Below are 19746 nucleotides of genomic sequence, written 5' to 3'. Positions count from 1 at the left end.
TCCCTCCTAAGGACAAGACAGTTGTATGAAGAGTTCTATCAAGAGCTCCAGAATTATCTTTAAGTCTGGAATTGCAGTTCAATGGTAAAGCCCATGCTTAGCAAGGGTGAGACTCTGGGTTCACTACCCAAGACCCCTCAAGACAAAAAAACACCTTTGTCCCTTACCTTCTCAAGAAAAACACATTTTTATTTGGGGACTTTTTCCCACCTTCTATGGACACTAAGGCAAGGATATCTGTGGCGAAAGATTAAAATGAGTCTAAGAATTGTAAGGAACAGTATGAAGGGGAAGGCTCAACAGGCACAATACTAGAGAGAATTAAAATGGCAATAATCTTTGTGAAATGACTTTAACAATACAAATCAAGAACCTTAAAAACAAGAGGCAGCTTCAAGTATCTGTGCTGAAGAAATAATAAATCTGTATGTACAGATACTGATCTGCAGGGAAGATTTATTCAAGATTGTTTAGGGAGAAAATACTACAAATAATCTAAATATTTGCTAAACAAAAGATGCATCTATACACAGAAATGTTAAGCCCCCCCCCACTTTCTTTGGGGTTTTTTTTTTTGAGACAGGGATTCTCTGTGTAACAGCCCTGGTTGTCCTGAAACTCACTCTGTAGACCAGGCTGACCTCAAACTCACAGAGATCTGCCTGCGAGTGATGGGATTAAAGGCGTGCACCACCACTGCCTGGCATGCTGACCCACTTTTAGAAGACTGAAGATGGGGTTAAGGAGAGGGCTGAATCAGGGAAGGGCTGGCCACTCAAGCATGAGACCTGAGTGTGGATCTCTAGCACTAGCACCCCACTAAAGACGCCTCTGTAACTGCAATCTTTCCTTACTGCCCCAGAACCCCCGGCACTCAACTCTGTGTTGCAACTCCTGCCTCCCCATCCCCTTTGTAAATATAATATCTTTTTAAAAATATATTTATTTATTTACTTCTTTTCCGAGTTTATAATATAATTGCGACATTTCTCCTTTCCTTTGTACCCCTCTTTGTTCTCCCTCAGTTTCATGGTCTCTTTCTTCATTAATTGATATTGCTTACATATACATATGTGTATATAAATATATATTCTTAAATATAACCTGCTCATTATTTTATGTGTGTGTATGTGTGTGCCTGAGTGTACATATATGCACCACATGTGTACAAGGACCTGAGGAAGTCAGAAGAGGGCATCGGATCACCTGGAACTGGCTGGTGTTGCAGACAGTTGCAAGCCAGCATGGGTATTGGAAAATGAACCTGGGTCTTCTGCAGTAAGTGCTCTGAACCGCTGAGCTGTTTCTCCAGCCCCACCTTAAGATGGCATTTTAATATATAGTTCAGATAGGCCATGAACTCAATCCTCCTGCCTTCACTTCCCAAGTGGGGAGATTACAGGCATATGCCACTATTCCCAACTACAACTGGCCGTTTAGGCTCTGGGCTTTTAAAGGAAAAGAACCAGTGCATGATACTTACTGACCACATTTTATTTTACTTGTATTTAATTTGAATCTGGGCAGGGAGGTTTTAAGGTTTTAGAAGCATCCATGAAAATGATGACACACATGTGCCTGTACACACACACAACACACATTGACCCATGACTGTGGAACTTGAGGAATGAGTATACTAACAGAACATAGACTGAAATGATTTGTCAAAGAATGTCAGACGCAGAGGTGACAGGTGGCCCGGTGGCCAAGGGCAGATAAACCTCTGCCTCGTAGGTTCCTTTGCCTATCTTTCTCCACAGTGTAAGGGATATCCTTTCTGTGTGCTCAGAGCTTACTCAGCTCCGAGTAAAGAAAAGCCTGGATGGGAGGCAAATGGTACAATTTGTGTATCTCTTATTCTGTGAAGACTCGGTCACGTGGCCACAACTAGTTAGAAGAAACTCTAAATGGAGTCTCTACCCGATTGTAGCCATGTGTCCGACTGAAGGTCATTATTATAGAACTAGAGAATAGACTTGAAGTTATAATAAAAAGTACAATAGGCAGTGGTGGCACACACCTCTAATCCCAGTACACAGGAGGCGGAGGCGAGATCTCGGAGTTTGAGGCCAACCTGGTCAATAGTGAGTTCTAGGACAGTCATAGCCACACAGAGAAACCCTGTTTAAATGGTTTAGAGCAATGGCAGAGCGAGTGGTCAGAGGCCAGTGCTTGGGCAGACCTTTCAGCCAGAACACAGCTAACAGAACATACTTCTTGCATGGGAGACTTGTAGCCACTGCCTTCAGCTTCCACATCCACGGTGGATGTTGGGATTCTGATTATGCAAAACCACTCAGCTGTCCTTTCCCTATCCTAAAAATTCAAAAATTCTGTTTAAGTTCTGATCTCTCTATTGATGACTGTTCAAAGAAGAAATTACTACATTCTATGTGCGTCCTCACTGCATCTTTAATATTTTCAGACATCAACTTATTATGTTCAGAAGGTTATGTATAAGAGTCTGAAGACCATCACTGCAATGACGCTTTGATTTGCTTATCATAGAAGGACAACCATGTTTAAAAAGCTGAGGGTAACAAATGTATCCCCGTGACAAAGGTTAAAAACTCCACCAGAGGACTGATGAGCATAAAAATTGGATACATTAAATCTAGAAGAACGTGGAGCCATGAAAGACAAAGCACATCCTAAACTCTTACGTGTCCCCCCTCAGATCTAAAAATCAGATGTTTTCTTTTATTTCATACATTTTACTGAATAAATAGTACTTGTTTTTAAAGTTAAGTCTCTGAAGATGTGAGTCTGCCATCCTTCACCATGGTCTTGGTCAACATGTTAGTTTTATATTCCTATAAATAGAAACATCAATTCAAGATTCTTGAAGAATATATAATAGCTATCTACTGTATATTGAATATACAATATATTCTTTTATAACAGAATATAAAAATCTTTTCTCTCATAACTAACATTTCACCAATATAATTCAATGTGCACATAAAAAAGGGGATTCAATTTTAGTATTCATTGGTTACATAAACCACCTGTGACATAAGGAAGTGTGTGCAAAATTTCCCAATATTATACATGTGCATAAATTTGATGCTAACATAATTTCCCTGGGTAGTAGATAGATGGCAATAGTTTCATAACTTAAGCTGGCAAAGAAATAAATGTTTTTGTGTTTAAAAATTGATTAAATATTCTCAATATATTGATTTTTTTCCAAGGGGAATAATTATTTTCTTTCACACAAAAATTGGTAAAAATCATAAAATTAAAAATCTGGTGTTTTATTTATGGCAACAAGTACCTCCCACAAAATAACAAAATGTTTGTTCAGTTAATGTCAATATTAAAATTATTGATGGCTACTCTCCCCTTAGGATAAAGCCAAGTCATAAAGTAATCAAAAATTTTTTTAATTAAGTACACTATTTACTTAAGTAAAGAGACTCTCTCCCTCCATTCTGCAGATGGTTACAGATGACTGGCCTATGTTTCTATCCTCTCATACGTCTGAGGGCGAGAAGAGGAGAAGGTGGTGACTATTCCCAAGCATGAGACGCCTGCATACATGAGTGCATTTGATCTCAATTCTTCAGAGTGCCTACGCTGACAATAACCAACTTAGAGATTATAATAATCAAAACCCGCAAAGAAACTTCAAAGGGGAAAAAGTAACCAAATGCCAAGTGAGAAGCCATCTGTGCCTTTACTATCTAGAAACGCTGTAGAGTGAGGATGAGTCAGAAAGACAACTTTAAGTTGTTACCTGGCATGCCAGACTGATCAAGAAAATCCATCTCAAAGAACAGAACGATTCCAGGAGAGGAGGAATAAAATCATCATGAATTTATCAACGTTTTTCCTTTATTATAGTTCTTCTAACTCATTCTCCTTATCTCCTTTTTTGCCAGTTGACCACATCCAGCTCCCACCCCCTATGTTCCCTTAAACTTTCCTAAAAGATTGTCTTTCCTTTCCTTAAACAGCAGGGATTTCAGTGAAAAGTGAGGGTAATGGGAATTAGTAGGTGTTAGCCTTGAAAGAGACATGCTGCTTAGTATTCTCTGTCTTAGTCTTGAGAGCTGCAACACAGACAGGACAAAGAGAAATAACCACAGAAATAGTATTGACAACTAAAATGGTGTCAAAAACTGGGAACTACAATGTGTATCTCATTGAAAACCTTTCATGTTCATCCAATTAAAAACAACTCCACAACCTATTTTAACGCAAAATATCACAAAGATCTCTACCTTAGGAATGTCATATAGTTTTACTGTAATATAGAAGGCAGACCAATAAAGCCAGGCAGCGATGTCTAAAGCCGCGGCTATATATTATTTTCAAGGCAGAGCCAGACCTCTACACGGAACGCAAGGTGTTTCAAAATGAAAGCTATGTGTTGCCTTTAAATTTCACAGAATGAATGTTGAGACATTTTCTGAATCCTAGCAAACACACATGCCCATACCGGGATGCTATTCATGTAGACAGAACACAGGAAGCAGGTGCATGCACAATCACAGAGCTTAGCCGGCAAATATTCAATTATCCTCAAAGAACAGAGACTACACCCCACACCCCACACCCCACCTCTGACGGGAAGAAAATAATCAACCTGCTCGAGCTGGAATCGGATTCATTTTCCTCTTCGCTAGTGCCATCATCCACTTCTGGTCTATCCAGCCAGTGTGCACCGGCACAGTCTTCTGCAGTAAACTCAAACGCAGGGACTTCCGAGGTCGATGCCATTGGCCAAGAAGGTGAATTCTGAAAATCCAGTTGGCTGGACCTTCGGTAACCAATTGAAGCCAAAGGCAACTGTAGGTTACATGGGTCTAAAAACTTTCTCCCACCGCTTGCTCCAGTCTGCCCTCGGTTCCAAAATTCTCCCTGCTGGCTGTCAACTGAAGAATTAGATGATGTCTGATGACCAAACCACCTCCATCTGATTTTCAAAATCTGTTTCACATCAAACTCTTTACGAGAACCAGACATCCTCAGAGAAACCAAGTGATCGTCTAGGCAACGGGCAAAAAGCACGGCACACAGATTTGTGCATCCAACCAAGACAAGAGAAATATATTTCCTGCTGTATACAACAAGCAGCTCGAAAGGAAAAGAGATCGTTCATATATATATCTACATTTACTTTCATCCCAACATATCAGACTATACAGAACAAAGGATAATGAATAAAGCCGAGCCGCGGTGGAACATTCCGCTCAATCAGAGCAAACTCTGACCCACCTATCCTGAAGCAGCAGGCACTTTCCCAGCTCCCCCTTCCCGTACAGACCCTTTGCTCTCACAAACACTGACAGCATTCATTAAAGTCCTTTCAAATGCAGAACACCACCCTCCTTTTCTAAACCACAAATGACAGAGACAGCGAGCACTATCCCGCTGCAGAATCGCAGCCTCTACTGCTCTCTGCATTAACTCTTTTATTGCTGAAACAAGAAACGCATCCCAGAGTTTCCCTTTGTAATTAAAACCACATTACTGCTAGTAGTCCCTGCTTTTAAGCCACGTTCCTAGGTGAGCTGTCACCAAACAAGTTCTTTAAAAAGAGTCTTCAGAGACTGAGTTCAAGGATTCTTGAGCTGGGTTGGGTGGGGAAAGAGTCTAAGGTGGGGTTCAGGACCGCCACTTTCCTCCTCTGTCTCTTGCCTTCAGAAAAAATGTACCGTGACATCCTGGGTAGGAGTTCGTCTGAACAGAGAATAATGAGGAAAACTAGAGGGAAAAGTTTGAAAACTACAAAGGACCAAAATATGTCAGTCCTTATTCTTTTTAAAAGAAATACCCTGACACCAATCCCGCTCTCTAATCGAAATGAAGCTGCTTCCATTAACACTGGGATTTCCTTCCTATTTAGAAAAGGCAAAGTGAGGCTCAAGGAGGCTACCAAGGAGAAGACGGACGCCCTTGGCTGTGGGAGTGCCCTGGACAGTGCTCTCTGTGGCTAGCAAGACAAAGCAGCAGTGTGGACATGATCACCAGAAATTGATAAGGAAAAAAAAATCAAAATTTAAAATACTAAATAGCTACTTTGAGTATTCTACTAGGCATAGTGATAGACAAAAATACGTACATACTGATATCTAACCTCCAAAATGAGTAAATATAGTTCCCAAAGCAAATAAAAAATATTTTATTAGTTAAAAAATAAAACTATTATAAAATATAATTATAAAATTATAATGCTGCAATATTAAATTTTGCAATCCATAAATGCAGAAAAGGATTTAAGTTTTCAGGAGGTCCAGTACTGATTCCATGTCAAACAATTTAACACAAAGCTATATCGACATTGGCTGACTGAAAAACAAAAGTCTGCTTTGGAGGCAAGAAAAAATACTGTGAGGCCTGTACCTTAACCTCACATAGCCCTCAGAATAAAGCTGCTCAGAAAGACAGAGTAAGAACCACGGAAAGCTGAGAACAGTCTGCACTGGGCACTGTGGGGGAACCTCCAAATGAGTTCCATCAGCTTCTGAGAAGGAAGCTTAGGCTGAATGCTGCTGTGTTTACATAAACTGATAGCCACAGAAGCATGAGTGAGTGTACTGACACGGGAGGGTCCAGTCAGCCAGCCATATCCAGTTTATTCTAAGAAATGGAAAGAAAGATGAACCGGGGAGACAAAGCGCCCTGACCACGAAGTCAAGGTGACATGAAGTGGACTGCTGAGGAGGGCAGTACTCTAGAAAGCTCGGCTGGTGGCGGTAGGCAGCAGGATCAGGCGGTGAAGTGACACTCTTGGGTCTGCCTTCACCTATGTCAGACGACCTCCTGCCAGTCCTCCACTGACTCCACCCTACGTAAATTCATTACTAGCTACAGAACTGGCACCCTGTCCCGTCGGCCAGTCTATCGGATGCCACTCCCTCCTGTACACAATGCTGCCCGGGTTCCTATTTCCCTGGCTCTAGAATCCTACTCCTCTCTCGAGGTTATACATCTTGGGCATTGCCACCCCTTACAAACAATTCCTCCATCAATCTGGGCTTGGGGCTCCTCATGGTGGTAGCAAGTCTCCTCCCCAACAAAAGTTTCTGCACACTGAGGGGGTACCTTTCAGTGACTGGGACCAGAGAGTGCTATTGCCTTGGGAGGGCAGGTGCCAAAGGTGATAACATCTTACAAAGCACACCATACACTAATGCAATGGAAAATAATGACGCAATGGCACATAATGACCTTATCATCACCCTCTTCCTTCAAATAGAACCTGTCAACTACTTCTAGGTGCATGCCCCCCCCCAAAAAAAATCCATGATATGTTAGAGGTTTTAAAAATGTTTTTACACCTATACGCTGACAAAGGGAAGGATCATGAAATACCAGAAAAGAATAATTTATGTGTGATGTATGGTGTGTGTGCGTGCATGTGTGCAGGCCAGACTTAGGCATCATGTGTCTACCTCTGTCATGCTCTGCATTACTGCCTAGATATAGGGTCTCTCACTGACCCAGAAGCAGGCTGCTTTGGCTAGCTGGCTGGCAGTGAGCTCTTGGGATCTGTGCCCTTCTTCCTGCTCAGTGCCAAGGCTGCAGGTATGAACAGCCATGCTCAGTTTCCTGTGGGTACTGAGGAATCCAACTAAGTCCTCATGGTTACAGAGCAAGTGTTCTTACCACTGAGCCATCTCTCCGGATCCACAAAATAAAATGTAATAGATATGATTTTATGTAAATGAAATTTTAAATTTTATTGAATCAAGGTGAGAACATTTGCCGGTACGCTGAGTTTCAGGAAATGCTATTCTAATGGTTAGAAGAGGTTCGACTGTTATCTTGTTTGGGGAGTCACTGAAACCTGAACCCAACAGTCAGTGCCTTTCATCAAGGACCACTGAGATGTGAGATATTTTTCAGCAATAATTCTCCATCAGAAGAAACTCAGACTTAAGGAGTCATGGATGCTAAACGGTGGGGCCGCACTCCTACTACTAAAAGGGTCCAATGGACCCTTTATCAAAAAATTGGACTATACATTGAATATACACCTACTTAAAGCAGTAGCTGTTCTGAATCAGCTGTCAGCCAGTGACAGACTCCACAGTTCTAAAGGGACACCAGGACTTGGATTGCAGAAGGACAAACAGCATTTAACTGATTTAGCTGCTGCCATCCTGACCAGGAATTAATCCTCCCTTTGCTGTCTTACCCATAATACCACACATACACACACACACACACACACACACACGTTTTGATTATTACTAGAAGAGAGATCATATTGTTATATACACAGTGCTCTGCCTTCATGCCAGAAGAGGGCACAAGATCTCATTTTAGATGGTTGTGAGTTACCATGTGGTTGCTGGGAATTGAACTCAGGACCTCTGGAAGAGCAGCCAGTGCACCTAACCTCTGAGCCGTTTCTCCAGCATGAGAGATCATATTGAATGTACGAATATTTTTCTTTACTTTTTGAAAGTTTTTAGAATTATGTGTAGGTACACATGTTTGGATGTGGGCATGCACATTTTGAGCACAGGTGCCCTCGGAGGCCAGAGATGTAGGATCCCCTGGAGCTGGAGGCACCGTCCTACCTGGGTCTGGGAACTGAACTCCGTCCTTGGGATGAGAGCAAGAGAACAGCACCGGCTCTTAATCATCTCTCCAGCCCTGCATGCTGCTTTTCTTATATAATTTCAGATCCATATGGGGATACTAACCAATAATATTTTAACAGTTTCATGACATTCCATACTTTATAACACAGTTCATTACTATCTCTTTGAGGTAGGCACGGTGGCTCATCCTGCAAATTTCAGAACTTAGGAGGCCGAAGGAAGAGCACTGCCATGAATTTGAGGCCAACTTGGGCTCCATCTCATCTCAAGTTCCAAGCCAGCTTTCTCTATATCATCAGACCCTACCTCAAATAAAACCAAAACAAACCCAAATAAAAAAATCTTGAAAATAATAGGCCTTAAGTTGATTTCGAGTTTTTGTTTGCTGTTAAGGCAAACAAACCGACTAAATTCCTGTGAGGCTTTTATATCTACTCAACCTATTCCCAGGAGAGCTGATGTATTGAAGGAACACTCATTTCAAATTTAAGTAGCTTAACTTCCCTCAGACTCACATCAGGTGGAAAGAACCATGCTCCTCTCATCTCTCCCAGGCCTGACACCAGCAATGAGTGTGGCAACTCTTCTAACTCGAGATGACGCCTGGCCTTGAGCACATTTTTATAGGTCCACTGGACATTTCTGAACTACCTAAATCTATTTTTTCCCTAGGTTATTTGTCTTCATTTTACCACCAATAGAGACTTGTCATATATATTTTCAGACGATAGTGTTCTTGTTTTAGAATTTTTTCTAGTCTGTTTCCAGAAGGACAGAAACTAGCTTTTGGACCTTCAAAAGCATGCCAGAACAACAATCACAAGGGAAAACAGTGTCAATCACAAGTGGATAGCACCATGCATTTTCATGATATGAACCAAACATGTAATTTTCACTAAGCTTCAGGGACAATGACCAACACTCAAGCCATCTTCACGCTCCTTCCCAAAGGTAACCACAACCCTTAGTATAGACTCCTCAAATGTAGTCCTGTTCATTATTGTCCTGGAATTTAATTCATAGACTGGGGCTTGAAGCATAGCACATAGGAAGTTTAATTTTTTTTTCACCACCACCAAAACCAACTTGCTGTTTGCACCACTTGCTGAATAGTTTTTATGACTATACGATATTATAAACATACATACACATATATATGACCACTAAAATCCCTTCCATGGCTGACAAGACTCTTGAGTTGTTTCTAGTTTTAAACTTTTGCCAATACTGCTGCTATGAACACTCTTGTATATGTGGTTTCACGCACGCACACACACACACACACACACATACTGCTGCTATGAACACTCTTGTATATGTGGTTTCACGCACGTACGCACACACACACACACACACACGCATTACCATTATGTATGTGTGCAGGGCTACTCTATTACGGGGTAAACAGGCGCCCTACTGTGACTGTTGTCACCAATTTACACTCTTAAAAGTAGTGCATGAAAACTCCCACTACGCCATTGTCATAGTGAGGGTTTCTATGGCTGTGAAGAGTCACTGTGACCATGGCAACTCTTATAAAGAAAACATCTAGTTGGGGTGGCTCCCTTACAGTTTCAGAGGTTCAGTCCATTATCATCATGGTGGGGAGCATGGCAGCGTGCAGGCAGATGTGGTGCTGGCTACATCTTGACTTGTGGGCAACAGAAAGTTGACTAAGACACTGGAAGGTACAGGAAACCTCAAAGCCCGCCCTCATAGTGACACACTTCCTTCAACAAGGTCATGCGCACTCCAAGAAAGCCACACTCCCTAATAGTATCACTCCCTGTGAGATTATGCGCCAATTGCATTCAAACTGCCACATCTATCCAGCCAACACTGGAAATATCAGTCTTTTTCTCTTTGAAGATTATTTTATTTTTAATTATGTGAGTATGGATGTGTGTGCAGTGCCTGCAAAGGCCAGACTAGGGTGTTGAATCCCTGGAGCAGGAATTGGGTATTGGGAATTGAACTCACGTCCTCTGAAAGAGCAGTGTGCATACTTAACTTCTGAGCCACCCTCCAGCTCCCTGGTCTTTTGACTGTTGGTCAGCTTGTTGTAGAGATTGATTTTTATGACATTTGATTGTGAGTGACGGTGATTAGTTTTTCCACTTTAATCCATTTTTTAGGTATCAAAATGAATGTTTCAGGTCTCTTGCTCTTTATTCTTACCATCTTAGTTTAGTTCTTCTCTTCGTGGAAGCTGTTACATCTCCCAGATTCCCGTTATGATAGGCGGAACACGAATGTGGCTATGCCATGGAACTTATCACTCCTTCAATCCTCTCTCTCTCTCTCTCTCTCTCTCTCTGACGCATGGTCTCACTATGCAGCCCTCATTGGCCTGGAACTCAGTATGTAGACCAGAATGGCTTCTAACTCACAGAGATCCACCTCCCTCTGAGTGCTGGGATGAAAGGTGTGTATGACCACACCCAACTGGCTAGCATGTCTTTGAATAAACTTTCATTTCCTTCCCAACATAAAACTGTTTCCACCAAGCATCCAGCTCTGACGAGAAGTACTCACCAGGCTGGAGGAAGTGCTCAGCAGTAGGGCACTTGCTTTGCTCATAGAAGGCAATGGATTCAATCAACAGTACTTCACTGTATCGTTAAATGACCAGAGTAGGCTTCACTAATTAACCGATGTATGTAATTTCTATCCCTTATAATCCTCTATCCCCAGCCTTTCTATTTCTTCCATGACTCTCACCACTAACTGGCACTGTATTTATTTCCCTATTGTCTATAACCTTACTACAAGGCAACTCCCAGTAGAACTTTTTGTCTGGATTCATCACTGAGGCCCTAGCATGTGGCAGAGAGTCATGCCAATAAATAGATCTACAGTGAATGAACTCAACAATCAGAGCAATAATAAAAGCATGCATGTTTCAACTATAAAATAAATTAAGAACCTACTATTCAAAAAAATATGAACAAACCATATGCCTCTGGTGACAAGATCTTTTAAATACTGTTTCAACTTGAGAGGAAAATCACAGCAAGGCATCATAAAAATGTCTTTTCCTATTGCATTCCTGAGGCATTACACCGTCATCAAACTGGTTACACTTCATACCTCTTTACTTTTACCTCAATAGCCTTGCTTTAGTTCAAGTTAAACTTCAGATATAGAATTTGGTGCATTGTTGAAAACAGATAACATGTCTATTATGAATACATTTTTCAGGAAGTGATTAAGAACCTGCCTGAAACAGCTGCTTTGAAGCTGCTCAAATGCTGGACTGTGAATTTGCAAGACACCACTGTTCGGTTTTACAATAAAAGCAAGAACATGTTACTGAGAGAGTGCAGGGAACACACTTCTGAGGCATGGCTTTTAAAGCGCTGCCTTTGGAGTCGAACATGCCCAGGCCTCAGAGGCGTAATGCATTTTGTATGTTCTTCTTCATTCTTTGTTGTCTTGTTTTTAGCTCCGACTTCACTCAACCATTTAAATCACTGATACTTGATCATCGGCCTACATAGTAAATCATTATTATAAAGATCTCACTTTGCTTAAGCAACTTTAATAGAATAGTATCTATGAATGATCAGTTTTAATGGGTCTATTCTAGCGATTTCAATGTGTAACACATGATTAAAAACCTTTAGGAGCTGGAGAGGTAGCTTAGTGGTTAAGAGTCTTTTCTGCTCTTTCAGAAGAACCAAATTCCATCCTAGCACCCATGTCAGGCAGCTCACAACCACCTGCAACTCCAACTCCTGGAGCTCCAACGCCCTCTTCTGGCCACCATAAGCACCTGCATGCATGCCATTCACATAGCACAGACGCACATACATACATAGTAAAAAACAAATCTTTGAAAACTAGCAACTAGCTTTGTCTGTCTATTTTGTTTTTGTTTTGCTTGACACAGGGTTTCTCTATGTAGAATTCATTCTGTAGACCAGGCTGGCCTTGATCTCAGAGATTCACCTGCCTCTGTCTCCCGAGTGCTGGGATTAAAGACATGCGCCACCATGCCCAGCTAAGGAGGAGGATCTTAAAACGATGATTTAGAGACAGACTTCAAGATGAATTAGAGATTGGTGAAAAATGGTCTCCTAAAGGGAAGATGCGGTGAGCAGAGAAAACAGACAATGACAGGGCGAGATGCACGGTTTAAACTTGGTTGCAAGCAACAAGGTTTGAAAGGGATAAGCATGTTAAAAATGTGGTACTATAGAGTCTGACTTAGGATGCTTGAGGCTAAGCAAGAGGGATTCAAAGGTCACAGTATGTTCAGGCCTGTGTGATTGGGAAAAAAAGGACAACAAAGACAAGGAAATTGGGAGACAGGTTTGGAAGGATGCAGTGTCGCTCCAAACGTGTTTAGTTTTAATAATAAATGTAGCAACTGCATTAGTCAGGGTTCTCTTAAGGCACAGAACTGATAGGATGACTATATATATATATATATATGGGGAATTTATTGCAAATCAAAACAACTCTGAGATTCCATCTTACACCTGTAAGAATGGCCAAGATCAAAACGCTGATGACAACTTATGCTGGAGGGGATGTGGGGGAAAGGGAACACTTCTGCATTGCTGGTGGGAGTGCAGACTGGTACAGCCACTTTGGATTTTAGTATGGCAATTTCTCAGAAAATTAGGAAACAACCTACCTCAAGACCCAGCAATACCACTTTTGGGTATATACCCAAAGGATGCTCAATCATGCCACAAGGACATGTCTTCAACTATGGTCATAGCAGCATTGTTTGTCATAGCCAGAACCTGGAAACATCCTAAATGCCCCTTGACTGAATAATGGATAAGGAAAATGTGGTATATTTCGACAATGGAGTACTACACAACAGAAAGAATAATGACATCTTGAAATTTGCGGGCAAATGGATGGATCTAGAAAATATCATATTGAGGTAACCCAGACCCAGAAAGACAAATATCATATGTACTTACTCATAAGTGCTTTAGACATAAAGCAAAAAAAGAAAAAAAAAAAGAAGCCTACAATTCACAATCCCAAAAAACCTAGACAACAAAGTTGACCCTAAGAGAGAATACATAAATCTAATGTACATGGGAAGTAGAAAAAGACAAGATCTCCTGAGTAAATTGGGAGCATGGGGACCATGGGAGAGGATAGAAGGGGAGGGGAGTGGAGAAAAATATATAGCTCAATAAAAACAATAAAAAAGTAAGAAGAAACAGGGAGGACGGATTTTAGTACTGAATTATATTTGTTATTAAATAAACATTTTAATATTTTAAAAAGAGGGAATTTATCAGAGCGGCTTGCAGGATGTGATCTGGAATGAAGTTGTTCAGTACAAGGTTGGCTGTCGCAGCAGCCTCACCAGCGACGGAGTCCTGGAGAGCTGTTGGTCTTCAGTCTACGCTGGAATCCAGAAGCAGGTTCTAATATCAGTGAAGGAATGCCAGAGCAAAGGGACAGATGGACGTGCCAGGGAAAGCGAGGCGAGCACTCGCAAAGCAAACGTCCTTTCTATGTCCTTTTAGCTAGGCTGCCTCCCGAAAGCTGCTGCCCAGATTCAGGACTGGTCTTCCTGCTTCAGATAATCTGATCAAGAAAATCCTTCACAGGTGTTTTCCAGCAGCCTGCGTTTTAGGTGATTCCAGATACAGGCAAGTAGACAACCAAGATTAGCCATCACAAGCCCACCATTTGCCAACCTGACACACAATCGTATCTCACGCCATGACTGATTTCCAGGGGGAAACAGTAACCAGGTCCTGATTCTGCCCACCATGAATGATCACTCCGTGTACAGCAGCAGTCGCACTATGCACTCTAGAACAGGTAGCCAAGTCCCTGGGGGAATGTTTAGTCTTCCACTGTCTCAGAACTTAAATATGGCAGCAAGGCATAGTGGTACGCACCTGCACTCGGGAGGCAGAGACAGGTGGGTCTCTGTGAGTTTGTGGCTAGCCTGGTCTACATAGAGAGTTCCAGGTCAGCCAGGGCTAAACAGAAAGACCCTGTCTCGAACCAAACCAAAAAAAAACCTCACTGTTGACATCTCGATTGATGTTACACTATGTGATAAACAGAGGAAAACACACACAAACCCGATTCTCCCAAAAATGAGACATATATGCTATGTCAATTACAGTCCTCATGTCTGCAACTGGTCGCATGGCATTAGCTAGTATTTATAACTACTTTACTCCACTGTCTGTTCTGTACCTCCACCCTCAGCAAGCAACTCAGCAGGTCTTAACTCTTCCTCTGGAGGAATGGCCCATACCTTCATCCCTGAAGGGTCTGGCCCTTTGTTATCCTGCATGGATTAGGCTTTGTAGCTTCCCACTGGCTTTAATCACAGGACACGGTAGCACCAAGAGACACCCTAAAGAATCTCCTGCACTCCACACATAATCTTCCTTATCTCCATTGTGGAGAAACAATCCGATTTCCCCCTGGTAATCTGGATCTAACAACCCTCCTAACACTGTTATTCCTTTCTTAGCCTCTAGGTTTAAGGCCATCAGAAGCCCAAAGTGACAAGGAGGGAGTCTGAGCTTCCAATTCAATGGAATATGTGTTTTATCTCCAGGCAGGAGTGCTCCCCTGTCTGGAACCAAAATCAGCAGAACATAGGGTCACAGCAATAGGAAACAAAATTTCCCCAGTGGTCACTAGGAATGACAGCGAGTGGAACCATCCCCATTTGCACACCTTGGTTCCCGCACCTGTGAATCCTGGCCATGGGAGAAACTGTGCCATATACTAGATACTGATTCCAAAACACGCTAACTTCTGGAGAACCCTGCTCCAGCCCTCCAGGCTGTTGCCACCTAATTGCCCCTGTAAATGTGCCTTTAAAAGGCCATTCTGTCATTCTATCAAGGCAGCTGTTCGATGGTGGTGGGGAACATGGGATGACCAGTGGATTCCTGTGAAGTGGTTTCCTTGGTCAGAAGAGATGCTATGTGGAGTACCCGACAGGGAATAAAGCATCCTGTAAGTCTACAGAAGGTAGCTTTGGCGGAAGCATTACATGCAGGAAAGGCAAATCCATAACTAGAATAAGTATCTACTCCAGTGAGGAATAAACAAAAGTTGTTCAATGTAGTAACCTGCCACTAGGTTGCTGGCTGGTCACCCTGGGGAACAGTGACATATTAGGAGCTCTGTGTTGGTCTTTGCTGCTGGCAGCATTCAATGGCAGTGACAGCCAAGTCAGCCTTGGTGAGCAGAAGTCCATTCTGTTGAGCCTCTGTATAACCTCCGTTTCTGCAATCATAGCCACGTTGTTCATGGCACTGGACAATGAGAGGGATGCTGGAGAAGGCCGACTACAGAACGGGTCATCCTCGCTGCTTCATTACTGAACTTTCCTCTGCTGGAGTCACTTTTTGATGAACGTTTACATGAGATACAAATATCTTCACATCATTTGAAAAGGACTATTTACATACTTATTCCTCCAAAAGTCTATCACACCAATCCAATGTCCCAATCATGCTCTTTCCAAGTCATCGACCATCCAACCAAACCATGGCTATAGCCCCCACGAGTCAGTAAACAATCACACATTTGTCTGCTTCTGCTTCTGCTGCTGGTGCTTCTGTTTCTGCTGCTGGTGCTTCTGTTTCTGCTGCTGGTGCTTCTGTTTCTGCTGCTGGTGCTTCTGTTTCTGCTGCTGGTGCTTCTGCTTCTTTCTGCCCAAGACATGGTTTTTCTGTGTAACAGCTCTGGCTATCATGGAACTCGCTTTGTAGACCAAGCTGGCCTTAAACTCACAGAGATCTGTTTGCTTTTGCCTCCCAAGTGCTGAGATTAAGGGCATGGGCCACAACTGCCTGGATCCATTTCTCCTTTTTAGCAAAATGTATGGCCATGTACATTTACCTGAAGTTTTGTCTACCGAGAAGATTCCCTTCACTGTGTCTAAGGGTTGTTCCAGAAAGGGGTTGCAATGCTGTAGCTGCCTCTTCTGTGTGGTGCCTGTGAATCATGCAGAATCATGCAGGCCCTAGTCTCCTCTTCTGTTTTTTCTGTTTTCTTTTGTTGTTGTTTTTGTTTGTTTTAATATTTATTTATTATGCATACAATATTCTGTCTGTGTGTATGCCTGCAGGCCAGAAGAGGGCACCAGACCTCATTACAGATGGTTGTGAGCCACCATGTGGTTGCTGGGAACTGAACTCAGGACCTTTGGAAGAGCAGGCAATGCTCTTAACCGCTGAGCCATCTCTCCAGCCCCGTTTGTTTGTTTTTTTTGAGACAGGGTTTCTCTGTGTAGCTTTGGAGCCTGTCCTGGAACTTGCTATGTAGACCAGGCCGGCCTCAAACGCACAGAGATTCGCCTGCCTCTGCCTCCAGAGCGCTGGGATTAAAGGTGTGTGCCACCAACACTTGGCTCCTCTTCCTAGTTAATCAATCACAGGGCATACTTCACGAGGCCATAGATGCATGACTGGGAGCAGAAGGCGCTGTAACAGGAGTACAATAGGCACTTGGACAACTTCTTCATGTAGCTTGCTGGTCCCCCAGGACTTGCTGTGGTCCGATCACGTATATCACTTCCATTGATAACGGAGTGCACTCTACTTTATGGCTCGGCATTCTTCTTCTCCAGACCCCACACAAAAAAGCTTTCCAAGTCACTTGGTTTGTGGGTGGAAGTAGCACAGCCAAGTGAGGGAAGTGCTGTCTCCAGAATCCAAAGAGGCCACTAAACGTTGTTCTTATTTTTTGGTGGTGGGAGGGGCCAGGTGCAATAACTTATCCTTCACCTTAGAAGGAATGTCTCTGCAGGCCCCACACCACTGGACTTCTAGAAATTTGACCGAGGTAGAGGCCCCTTGAATTTTGGTTGGATATCTTTCCCATCCTCTAATGCACGTATGCTTTACTAACAAGTCAAAGTGGTTGCTACCTCCTGCTTATTTGGGTCAATCAGCATAATGTCATCAATATAGTGGGCCAGTGTGAGACTTCTGTGGAAGAGACAATCAAGATCTCTCTGAACTAAGTCAGGACACGGAGCTGGAGAGTTAACATACCCTGGAGGTACAATGGTAAAGGTGTCCTACCGGCCTCGCCAGCTGAAAGCAAAATTGTTTCTGGTGGTCCTTACAGACAAGAACCGAGAAAAAAAATCATTTGCTTGATCAATAATAGCATAGCAGGGAATGGGAACGTGGTGGTTTGAATGAGAAATGCCCCCCACAATCTCGGGCCTTTGAACACTTGTTAAGGGATAGCGGCACTGTGTGGGGATGCTTGTGGGGTGCAGTCCTGCTGGGGGAAGCGCATCAGCAGGCGGGCTCTTAGTTGGAAAAGCCTGCCTCATTTCAGTTCACGTCCTCTGCTTCTTGCCCTGTGGTCCAAGATGGGAGCTTGCAACCTTTCACTCCTGCCGCCACGCCTGCGCTTCGCTCCGTGCCTCCAAGTGTGATGAATTTCTATCCCTATGGAACCATAACCCAAAACCTTTTTAATAAAAATGTAAGTTGTTTGTGCCTTGGTACTCTATGGCAGCAAAGAGAAGAAACAAACGCGACAGCATCCAAATGGCCAGGTAGCACGGGGATTTAGAGCAGCCCTAGCTTATCTTTAAAGATGGACTGATTTAAGAAATGAAAGCTGCATATGCAGTTTTGTTGCATTGCAGTGTTGGGATTGAACCCTGGGAATATATTAGGTGAGTCTTCTGCTAATGGTCTGCCTCCCAGTTTTTTGAGGCCTTACCATGAACTTCAGACTGCCCTTCAACTTTCTATGTAGCCCAAGGAGACCTTAAACTTATAACTGTCCTGCATCTTCCTCCCAGGTGCTGGGATTAGTCACATGTCCAGATACCTGGCTCCAAGATACACTTTAGTGAAATAAAGTTTAACCTTGAAACTAAATTATACACTCTTGCAATATGCTATCATATTCCATAATAATTGCTCAATTATCAAAATGACTTATTTAATACTGTTTCTATGATGATGACAGAAAGGACGATAGCTTTCAAGCCATCTATAATTCAGGAACTGATATTAATTTAAAAGTTGCAATACAAGGGCTGGAGAAACGGCTCAGGGGTTCAGCTCACTCAGTGTTCTTCTAGAGGATCTGGGTTTGGTTCACCGTGGCTCAAACCCATCTGTCTGTAACTCCACGTCCAGGGATCCAATGCCCTTTTCTGGCCTCTGTGGGCAGCAGGCATGCACGCAGTGCACAGACTACATGCAAACTAAATGTCCATACCCATAAAAATAAAAATAAATACTTCTCAAAAAATTGCAATACAGTACGATAAAGATACACAAAGCATCCACAGGATAAGCTAAGACAGGCGAGCTAAGATAGCTGCAGAGGTCAGTGGTGTATTTCTAGTCAACCTGGAGCTTTTAGTAGAGTGTAAGCCCTCTTAGCAGATGAAGCTAATGCATAAGTGAAAAGGTCAGTAATCCTAAGACTGCACTTATGTGCCATTAATGACATCATTTTAATGTGAATATGTAAATGCTCTCATTTGCCACTCTTTTGTATAGAGCTCTAATGCCCTGTATTCAATATTCGTCTCCTACTGAGTGTCGGTCTTCTTACTGCATAAGCCATATATGATTCATTATGTATGATTTTTACTTATGGTTTCTGTAATGGAGAGAGAACTCAAAAAGCATTTCTGAAAGAGTATGAATGCAGAATAACCTAATCACTACGGAAAAAAAAATCTCATGTTAGACTATAAATTAAATTCATTGCTTCCTTAAAGGAGACAGTCTCAGGAAAAGCCAGCTGACCCGAACAGTGCACTTAGTGACGTGGCTCATCTGTATTCTTGCCCGAGATCCTTAATGGTCCACGGTCTTTGACAGGAAAACATAGGGCTTTGATGGCTTTTCTCGTCATCATTTATAATTATCCAGCCATCATTAAACCTGACAGCATACTTTAAATAGCTCATTTATATTGAAACATCTCAAAACACTCAACTTAATTTTTATGGAATTCTCTTTCCAGTCATTAATTTAGATATTTACTGATTTTACCATTACTCTAACTTTTGTAGCTTCTAAAAAGCAGGCTTGTGAATGAGCACAATCAAGTTTCAGTACCCAACTGAACAGTTCAGGAGAGAAATAGGTATATACCAGCTAGGGAGTGACCACTGAGCCATGGGTGATTTCTGGGCCTGTGGGGTCAATGTGTACATTTCCCAGAGGGCATTGGGCTGAAG

At 42.5% G+C, this 19746-nt stretch overlaps 1 protein-coding gene across 2 annotated transcripts in view; it reads right to left on the bottom strand.

Annotated features, from left to right (window-relative positions):
* Klhl5 (kelch like family member 5) overlaps positions 1–19746 on the bottom strand; it is a 67482-nt gene that overhangs the window by 39411 nt on the left and 8325 nt on the right. Inside the window, exon 1 of one of the 2 annotated variants that reach the window (XM_057771511.1) lies at positions 4592–5225. The exons of the other annotated variant lie outside the window; for it this stretch is intronic. Within the exon in view, the coding sequence (XP_057627494.1) occupies positions 4592–4971 (380 nt within the window). The 5' untranslated portion in view covers positions 4972–5225. Of the gene's footprint in view, positions 1–4591; positions 5226–19746 lie in introns of those variants that run through there. 2 annotated transcript variants of the gene reach the window in all.

The sequence above is a fragment of the Chionomys nivalis genome, chromosome 6, assembly GCF_950005125.1.
Source record: "Chionomys nivalis chromosome 6, mChiNiv1.1, whole genome shotgun sequence".
In the NCBI taxonomy this organism is placed as follows: Eukaryota; Metazoa; Chordata; class Mammalia; order Rodentia; family Cricetidae; genus Chionomys; species Chionomys nivalis.
Note: the sequence above shows the minus strand (reverse complement) of the source record. Positions and strands in the feature narration are given on the sequence as shown.